The 10,997-nt window shown below is 32.5% G+C and overlaps 1 protein-coding gene across 1 annotated transcript in view; it reads left to right on the forward strand.

Moving 5' to 3' along the window:
* The window catches only part of LOC107446703 (macrophage mannose receptor 1), a gene marked incomplete at its 3' end in the record, with an annotated part of 40,669 nt that overhangs the window by 27,450 nt on the left and 2,222 nt on the right, over nucleotides 1-10,997 (forward strand). The window contains 3 exon segments of the mRNA XM_043048114.2: nucleotides 2,110-2,275; nucleotides 3,800-3,937; nucleotides 6,692-6,814. Coding sequence (XP_042904048.2) covers nucleotides 2,110-2,275; nucleotides 3,800-3,937; nucleotides 6,692-6,814 — 427 coding nt within the window.

Genomic DNA, 10,997 nt, shown 5'->3' on the forward strand with positions numbered 1-10,997 from the left:
GATTGTTTACTATTCCTGAAAGTTATGGCTCGAGGTGCGTGAGGAGGTAGTATAGCACGCAATGGAGCATTAGGTAGAGTTTTCTATCTTACCTCACAATAGAGATGGAAATTATTTTAAAACTTCTTAAGCCAACTATGCTGAAATGCTCCGAACTCATACTTAGAGTGACTTGTTTGATTTAATATTTTCCAGACGGATTTTAAATTATTATTAAAATTTAATACAGAAAGAAACATCGCGTACATCTCTTGAAAGCAGTTTTAACTGAAATCATTGTATTCCCGCCCTGGCAAAAAAACAGCGGGCAACAGCTAGACGGTAAAAAAATTTGGCTAATTTATTGTTTAAAACTAAGTAAGGTGGAGGAGGGGCTGCAGAATAAGAATATTTAAATACAACTTGCGTTGTGCATATGGATTGTTAACATTAGAGTTCCCATTGAAGTTCATATGATGCACAGTATAATTGTGTAAAGTGACCAAGCTTGTCTCTAAAGGCTGCTAGTAACCATGAATTCACTGAAGTCATAAGAGATAAATATATTTTAATTCTTCGTAATAATAAAATTAATATATTTCAGTTTTATATATACAGGGTTATTTATAATTCCCTCCAGGATTTCGAAGCGTTATAGTGAAAAAACGAAGACGAATATGGCAAAAAAGAACATGTGAAATTATTCCGAAAGTATTCAAGTTTTAATTTACGCAGTTGCCGGTAGATGGCAGTAACATGTACCACTGAAGCCAGTTGTACTAAAGAAAAATGGCATTTACAGGCGGAGGGAATTATGAATAACCCTGTATTTAATAACAAAGTCGTCATGTAGGGTAAAATCTATAAAATTAAAGTTTTCTAGATATGTGGACGCTCTTTAATTTTGCACTAATTATTGGTACTTTCAGTAATTTTGTTTTTAGCACTTTCAATAATAATGCGTGAAAGTTTTCAAAATCTGTTTCGTCACATGAATTCTTTTTGAACTTCAAAACTTAAGTGTTAAAAAAGAGTAGATTTTAAAGCGAGCAAATATTATAAATATTAGTAAAATTTCAAAATTATTTATGAAAATATGAATATTATTAAATAAAGTCTTTTTCTAAATTGGACAATCAAGCAAGATTATTCACTTAGATAATAAACATGAAAATTAGATAATTCTCAAATGTTTTAATTTTTATGAACCCAAGCAGTGAAGGCAAACTTTAAATTATTAAAAAATTAGATGACAAACTTCAAATCTTCTTCATTTCTTCATCATTCTTCAAATCATTCGTTCTTCAAATTTATATTTTGAGCTATTTTTATTAGCATAGAGAGCACTACATAGAAATTGACTATGCATAACCCAACACATACGATTAACTGTTATAAACTCACAATATTTGTTAGAATATTATATATGTATTACTCACTGAAGAGCATTTGATGTTATTTCATTGGACGTAAAAGCCTATTTATGATTTTCAGAACGACTGAGATAAGACCTCACAAAATATAAGAAGTGTTCTAAAAACAGCATTTGTGATCCTTGTGGACTCAAGAAGTCCTTCAATTTAACAAGTTTAACATGATGTTTATCACCAATGTAGCTTCCATTGCACGCAGGAGTTTTTTTTTTGTACGAGTTTGGAGTTTCTTTTTTAATAATTGTGCATTAAGATTTACTTTTAAGGCTAAAACTTTGATAAATATGGCGCCATTTTGTTACTGGCTCCTTCCAAACCAAACGCCTCTTTTGCAAGCACTTTCAACCGAAAAAAAGTTAATAGGTAGAGAAGAACTTGAAAAGTATGCGAGTCTGAAAAATCTGCATTCAGAGAAATGGTTTTCAAATACAACAACATAATGATAAAATGTGTATAAGTATCATAAAGACGCATTTTGTAATAAACTCTAACTATCGAATGCAAAAACTCTAACATTCTATATATTTTTTAGATTGTAACTTTATTAATACCTTTTTATCGTGTACTCGTATTTAAAAGTAAAGATCTTGATTGTTTACTATTCATAAATGTTTATAAATTGTAAGAGAAAGTTTCATAGAAAATCGGTATGGATCGCAACAAAGGATAAATGAGGGATTTTTTTTTTAATTTTTAGATGTCAACTGCACCTAATACAGACTTCTGGATAGGTTTGTCAGCAAGAGGGCTCGATTCTTCTTTAACATGGTCGGATGGTACACCTCTTCAATTCTTGTACTGGGAAGATAATTTTAATACTTCCATTACTGTCAGCAAATGTGTGAATTTTGATAAACTCAGAGGTACGGGAGAGCATGCTCTTTTAAAATTATACAATATGTATTACATTTTTAGTACAACATACGTATAATCATATGATGTGCTTTTAAATAATTGTAAAATTTAATAAGCTGTTTCAACCTTCATCAAACACATGTGAGATAGTTCTTTTGTCATACAACATCGAGAGTTCTGAAATCCTCATTAAACTAAGTGTTTTATATTTTTTATATTTTATTTTATAACTGTCGTTGAACAACCGAGCTAATTTTTGGCTTTCCGACTACTAATGTTCAACTCTGTAGCCTAGTAGTCTTGAACCCAATCCAAAAGACAAGGGAGCTCCTGGATCAAGTATTGGGAGAAATTTGCCTTCATGGAGGACTTTTTGATGGAACTAACCCGCTTTTGCGTTACATGGTGAGGAAGACCACGAGAACCTCCCACGGTTAGATCGACGGCAAGGGGGCTCTAACCCATGATCCGTCTAACACTGAGGATATTTCACGTCAACACTGTGGTCGATGCAAGCCGGATGCGGAATTCGTATCGACCAGCCATCGCCGGGATCGAACCCCGGTTCACCTCATTGGAAGGTGAACGCTCTATCCCCTGAACCGTTGTGGCTCAAACTAAGTGTTTAGAATTTCTCTAAATCTCATGTGATTTATAAATTTAAAAAAAAAAGCTAAAATATGTCTATTTCATCAAAATTAAATTCATTTTGCGACTAGAGTAAGCCTAAAGTAAATTAATATCCCTTTTTGGAGTCGCATTTGATAGTATAAAGTTAACAACAAAAATAACTTAGCTAAATAGTTTTGTCTATTAAATAACAGTAATTACAAGAACTGAAAAAATTATGAAGGATTTTTTTAAAAAATTTAGAAGTAAAAATTAAAAAAAAATGTCAATCGAAATGTAGGTAAAGATGGTGAAATGTTTTTAGCAACTAAATGTAAGCTTTACAAAGTAGAAGAAGCGGGGGTGCCATCCCCTCTGTAGAGGATCAAAATTGTGATGGCATGTCTTTTAGATCATCCTCAGGGATGCTTCCCAGACCGTCGCTAATAGTCCATTGTGCAGCTCTAGTGCGACGTAAATGAACAACAACAAAGCAGAAGAGCGTGGCTTTAAGACATGGAGCCAAATCTATTAACGATCGAAGCCAAAAATCTGTCAAAGGATAAAAGTATAAGCAAATAGCGGTAGCATTTGGTAAAGAAAGAAAATGTTTTCTGAAAAATCCAAACCTACAATAAAAAATTAAGGTTCCCATCTAAGATTTAGAAGCACTCCCAAGCCAAGGAGGAGAAATTGGGTGTCGAGTATGAATACATCTTTGAAAAATATTCCACGCGTAAATTTTAAAATTTTTTGATCCAATGTTTATTTCTCAAGATATTTAACCAATTTTTTACATTTTGGACAATCTATGTATAGTATTATATACAGTGTCTTATGAAAGTTTTGATGGAATGCGGATCTAAACTATTTTTGCACGCAATATTTCCTAAACTATTTATAAATATTTATATTTTTTTCAGGTTCATGGAAGACCGAACATTGCAATCGATTTCTTGGTGTTGTTTGCAAAAGAGGAGTGAATGCAAGCTATGATTTTGCTACTCCTGAACCTACACCTCTAATGCCTGGAAATTGTGAAAAGGAATGGTACCGATTAGGTATTACATTTTCATTTTAAAAATCTTTAAATAAAATTTAACATTTTTGTTTGGTGTTAAATTTTATGTTACGAAATTTTTTTTATAGTTCTTTATTGTACATGAATTGTTCATGTCCCATTTCAAAAATTAACAAAAATATAATAGTAACACAATTAAGTTATTGAAAAAAAAGCTGTTTAATTTTTGTGACGTAAGGGTTGAATACAAACTGACCTCAACTATGCTTATATTTCTCATTTTGATAGTAATTCTTAAATTATTTATTAAGGGTAGTGATTATGGAACACCCTATATATCTAACTCACAAAAAAAGGGAAGGTGAAAAAGTTACGAAAGGCATTTTGAAGCTCTTTTGCCAGGGAAAATAAAACAGCCACAGTTTAACTACCTTTACTCTTGAGCCAACGATATAATTTTGAAATATAATATAACATCGTACCATACTATCGTACCGTAAAGGAATATATTTGTTTTTTAAAGGGCAAACAGTTCAGATATACACTGAAGAGCCAAAAAAACTGGTACAGACATGAGTATGCAAATAAAGGGGTATGGAGCCAATCAAAGTACAGTGCTGCGTATATAAGACAACGAGTGTCTAGCACAGTTCTTAGATCGGTTACTGCTGCTACAATGCTATACAGATGCTATACAGATTTAAGTGAGTTTGAACGTGGTGTTATAGTCGGCGCACTGGAGATGGGAAACAGCATCTCCGAGATAGCAATGAAATTTGGATATTCACGTACGACCATTTCACGAGTATACCGTCAGTATCGGAAATTCACCAAAATCCCCAGACATGAACATTATTGAACATATTTGGGATGCCGTGCAACGTGATGTTCAGAAGATATCCCCACCCCGTTTTACTCCCACTAGTTTATGGACAGCCCTGCAGGATTTATGGTGTCAGTTATTTCCAGCACTACTTCACACATTGATCGAATCCATGCCACATCGTGTTGCGACAGTTCTGCGTACTCGCGGGGGCCCTACTGCACGATATTAGGCAGGTATACCAGTTTTTTTGGCTCTTCAGTACATAAAAAGTTATTAAACTATTTAAAAATAGCTAATTTGGCGAGATTTTTCTACCGAGATAAGTGGCTTTCAACCTAGTTGATTAGTTAATCACTCAAAGCATATATATACTGTATTTATTCAAATTTAGAATTTTTTAAAACACTTTTCCATAATCCAAAACTTAAAATATATATTATATTTTTCCAGACTCAGGATTTTTAACATGTTTTAAAATGTAAACAAATAAATGTAGAAAATGTTAAAATTTTGCTGTTTTTATGTATACAAGCAAATAAATGTAGTAAAATGGAAACAAGTATTAGTATTACTGAAAACCAGTCTGTGTTTACAACGTTTTATATTTGAAAACCGGAATTGGTACGATAAATCAACACAAATGGTGACGATGCGCCTGATAGCGCTTTCTGCAAATTTAGGATAAAATTTGCACATTGAAGACATAAATTTTGTGAGGGATTTCTTTTCTAATATGCCTTTAACTTGGATATCCATTTCAAGTTTAAAAAATTCACTTTACAAAGCATTTACTTTTCGAACAAAGAAACATTCTGATTTCGTAACCCTGATTATGAAATTTAAGAAAGTATTCCATAAATTACATTTTCAAAAGACGCAGCAGAATTTGTAGCAAGTGCAATCAAACTGACCTTATTCCCCCTAGAAACTATATGAAATTCCCTCCTAGGGGGAAGAATTTCTATCTACTGACGCAAATCAAAATTATTGAAATCATTGAATGATTTCAAATTTTTATGAATCCTGATAATGCAACGTTCATTCCGGGCTTATTTAAGCATTAAAAAATTGCACCACAAACACTTTTCATATCCACTAAAGTGAGGCTTTTCCTCATATCAAATTTTTTTTCTCCAAATTCCCACCACATTTGGTAACTATATGTCATTGTGGTACTTAACGGGCTGCAATGTTAATCTATTTTTCGTAAACACCATATAAGTGAATCAACATCATCTCAAAAACAAAAGAAAGACAGAGCAGAGAATGAGGAATTACATCCATGCATGAAGCGGAATTGAAACTCGGCACTTTTCTGACATGAGGTTACCTTTTTGACCACCATAAATGCCTATCGGCAGGATGTAAACAACATATAGGTAAAACTTATGCTTGAGTAACTTTTACAAACTAAGAACAATTATAAAAATAGAATAGTTCATATAACAGTAGAACCTTAAGAAAAATAGCCCTAAGAGAACGCTATACCAAGGGAGGAATTCTTCATGGCAAATTATCTTTCACATCCATAAGTAATTTAAAGTGTAGAAAAAGTGAGTTCAGGTAAGTTTAGAGTCAACAGTGAAGTTACAAATGCAGTAAAAAGCACTTTCAAAATAACGAAATGCAAACAACTTACGTCAAGAATAGGCAAGGGGGAAGTTATCCTACCATAATCTGTTTGCATCATGATATTTTGAAAATATTTTCATTTCAAACTTCATAGTTTAATCTACTTTTACCTAGACTCCTTTTTCTCAAAACTTAAGACTTTAAAATACCTATAAGAAGAATTTACCATGGAAAGTTTCACCCGCGATGCATCACTATGCCCTTCAGGAGAAAGAAACAGGAGTTTATTCAAGGAAGATAAACCATTTTAAAGATAAATAAATTTATGAGATAATGCACACATTTTTTATAGATTTAAGCATGTTTTATCGAAATTGCATTCGATGTATTTTATAGGAAATAAATGTTACAAACCTTACGGAAAAAAATGGAGTCAAAGAAAAAGCTGGGATGAGGCTAAGATAGAGTGTGAAAAGGAGGGCGCTTCTCTAGCATCTATTCACAGCGCTGATGAACAAAGTAATATTTATTATTTTATAAAAGACAACTAGACAAGCACAAATCATCTTGCAATCCATGGTCCGAACGCAAGTCGTAACGTGGTAGAGGTTGCGGACTTTTCTTCTGGGACTGGACTTCTAATTTTAGGCCTGAACTTTTTCTAATGGGCTCATTCGAAGAGCCTGATCTTCGACAATGGTCCCATAGAATCTACTGAAGGCCTTGTTTCCCAGATATCCGTTGTTGCCGAGACCATAAGAATGATGCCTGGTGTTTTCATCAATATAAGTTCACTTCTTCGACGGTGTGAAGTCTGCGTTAATGTTGGTAGCCGTTCCCATCCTTTGGTGACACAATATGTTTCGTGTTCTAGAGCTTTACGACTTGCGTTCCGATCATGGATTGTATAGTGATTTGTGCTTGGCATCATGATTTGTCTTCGATCCCATTCCCTAACATTTGTAGAGTTTTGGGGCACCCTGTGTTATTAGTACAACTTACAATTTCGCTTGTTATTTATAGCATTAAATTATTGGATTGCCTAGAAATTTTATTCTGATTTTCAGTTAGTGGTATGTGGGAGGATCTGAATATTTCAAAACGTTTGAAAGCAAATGGTCTTCGTTATACAGATTCTAAAACATGAATTCTGTATTGATTCGAATTAAACGAATTGAATGTCATGTTCAAAGGAGTCATGTTTCATCAGGAAAATTCTCTGTTTTACATGTCCTTGACAACTCTATAAAAAAAAATAATTAGACGAATTGAAGATTGAAACATCAAAGGAATCATGTTTCATCAGGAAAGTTCCCTGTTTTACGTGTCCTTGACAACTCTGTGAAAGACCAATTAGATGAAGGGAAAAGTGAAGAATCAAAAGAATCACGTTTCATCAGGAAAGTTCCTTGCTTTACGTGACCTTGACAACTCCATAAAAGGTTTTGAGTTAGACAAAGATGTTCTATCCCATCCACTATAATGACCAGAACCTCCGCCCTCAGATTTCCAATTATTTAACCATCAAGATATTCCCAGAAAAAAAAACATTTACTCTGTGGACGAGACAAAATTTCTTGCTGTAAAGTTTATCCCGAAAGTCTACATTATTTTTTACTTTTTTTAATCTTTTTTGATGAATGTCCTGATAAGGCAGTTTCAACTTTGTTTTTTTTTTCAGGTTAAATAAAATACGTTACTTACGTTACGTGATTACTTACGTTAATCAGCACAAATAAAACATGACAAAGAGGTGGATGATAATTTTAACTTTGTTTTTTAGGTTAAATGAAATACGATAGTTACGTTACGTGATTACTTACTACTAGTGGGCTGCTCCCCCAGCTCGCTAACCCTCGCCAACCCCCGAAAATTGCTACTCGATCTTATATGGTTTGCTTCGCAAACCAAGCTCGCTTCGCTCGCTACTAACTTAGGTACATTGCAAATGCACAAAATTCTAAGAATTCAAAACTATCATTCAAATCCATATAAAAACTTTCTTTTTTTTTAAAAATTACATATCTTTTTAGTAAATATTAAGTCATTAAAATAAATTTGAATTCAAATAAATGACACGTTATTCGTTAAACCTATTAGAAATGTGCTATAGTATAATTCGTGATATTAATCAAAAATCGTCAAATAAATTCGTAATATATAAATTCGTGAAAAAAAGCGTTTTAGACAAAATATTAAAATAGAGATCTATCGACAAAGACTACTCACTTCTGCCTAGCTTAATAGTATGAGATTGTCGCAGCTGATGCTCTCTGGTTATTTCAGTTTCCGTTTTTAAAGGAGCTATATGTTGAGCCACCTCAGCTAGATTTGGCATGTGACATTTTTAGCGACAATTATTGATCGATTCGCCGTGTAAGAGAAATAGTAACGTAAACAAAACAAAGCAAACGTTGCCACTGGCGGGAAGGAAATACAGCCAAAATTTGGGAGCCACGTAAGAGAATTATATATATTAGATAATCAACACAAATAAAATCTCGCAAAGAGGTAGATGATCGTTCCGAAACCATAACAAATACCAACATCATTGTCGAGGTCTGGAACAAGTATTGGCAACATTTTTTTAGCATTTATAGTAATGATTGATATTTATTTCGAAATGATTTTTTAGGAAAATACAAGTAATAGGAAATGTGTATTAAAAAAATAGTGATCAAACCCACTTATTAATAAAATTGAACAAAAATTTGCAAATTCGATGTAGAACTTGACTTTCACTTAAAAGCAATATTTTTGTCAATGCTATGTTTGGTAATCGATGGCGATTTTTAGTTCACTACACAATAAAATGTAATCAATTCTGGTAAAATTTACAGTGTTTCTGTCTATATGGGAACACCAAAAAGTTCGGTAATTTTAAGCGATGGGCTTTAATGATGATTTTGATAAAATTAAAAATAAATATGGTTTCATAATATGTGCTGAATTTTAGAATTTGGTAAAAATAAATTAATAAATTTGGTAAAATTTGGTTTTCATGTTATTTTTGAGCATGACATAAAAATCCTTTATTCGGTTTAAGTTTTTTCAGCTTTGTATTTTTCTCTAAATGTGTGGTCATAGAAATTATAATTTTGAAAACCAGAATATTCGGTCAATTGTTACCATATGAACGGAAAAATTACCAAATTAATGCTTTAAATATCGTATATTTTAGTTTTATTCACCAACTTTATGGTTTTTTATAATAAAAGTCATTACCATACCGTACGGTAGTTTTGCTAGAATTTTTTCTCCGTGTAGACAGACAAAAAAAAAGTTCAATTCTGAAGGAGTTTTAAGTAAGAAGATATTTGATTTGCCAATAGGGTGGTATGAACCAACTTATTTTATTGGATAATTTGTCAATAGTATAAATATAATAGGGCCAATATAGTAAGGAATATACAGTAGCTTACTAAATGAAAACAAGAATAGTTTAGAAGAAAAAGAATTCTTCTTGAGAAAAACTTTTAAAACAATGTTCAGTTATTGAATTTTAAATTTAGCGTAAAAGTACTATAATATGTTTCTTTGCATATTAAAATGAAATTTAGGTCGCTCATTTTTCATGGTTAACAAAGTTGTTAAAAATAAACGTCACCGTATGGTTTCAGCAATAGTTACGAAATTTGTTTTTTGCTATAAAAGTATATTTTAAATTGGAATTCAAGCGCAATATGAGTGCTGAATACTAGGTCTCTTTATATATATATACATATACACCGAAGAGCCATTACATTATGACCACCCTGCTAATAACATGCAGGATCACCTTTAGCCCTCAAAACTGCTAGAACCCGCCGTGGCATTGATTCCACAAGGTGCTGATAGGTAGTCTGAGGTATCTGGTATCAAGCGCTCACCAACTGGTCCTGCAATTCCCTGACATTGCGAGGGGGTAGCGTGGCAGCACGAATTTCGTTTTCCAAGTAGGACCACAAATGCTCTATTGGATTAAGATTAGGTGAATTTGGGGGCCAAGACCTGACTAGAAAGTCACTGGAATGTTCCTTGACGATTCGATCCTTACGACATGGCAGCTTACAGACGTCAGGGATTGTTCTTTGAGGATTTTGGGTCCTAATGTGCCCCATGAAAACATTGTTCCTGGGCGAGAAACCATGAAAACCTGGGCGATCCCATTGTTATAGATGGAGGGTGGTCATAATGTAATTACTCTTTGCTATATATATAGGGGAGAGTCGGGTTGCCCCGCCCACCTAAGGAGTTTTGCTTATATTTCTGTATAATATTGAGTAATAATCAATATTTTTGTATGTTTCTATTGTTTTACCATCTAGTTAAATAATGCAAAGAGAATAAACCAAAAAAAGAATAGTTTAACTTAAAAAAAATAGAAATTTAAAAAGACATGTTTTTTAGCTCCTTTCAAGATGTGTCGGGTAGCCCCGCCCAGTTACGGTTTTTTGGCTATTTTTTCAGGTGTAAATGAGAATGACCAATGTATCGACAATAGATAAACCTCATTTATCATTTTTATCACAAAATTATTTTATTTATTACATATTTATATACTTTTAGTGAATTCTATCATTTAATAACAACAAATGTCATACTTTTTATCATTATTAATGTATATTAATATATTATAATATTAATATATATTTATATTAAATATTTAACGAAAATAATTTAATTTAAGTAACAATAATTAATAACAATAGTTGTTTTTCAA

The sequence above is a fragment of the Parasteatoda tepidariorum genome, chromosome 7 (genome assembly GCF_043381705.1).
Source record: "Parasteatoda tepidariorum isolate YZ-2023 chromosome 7, CAS_Ptep_4.0, whole genome shotgun sequence".
Taxonomy (NCBI): Eukaryota; Metazoa; Arthropoda; class Arachnida; order Araneae; family Theridiidae; genus Parasteatoda; species Parasteatoda tepidariorum.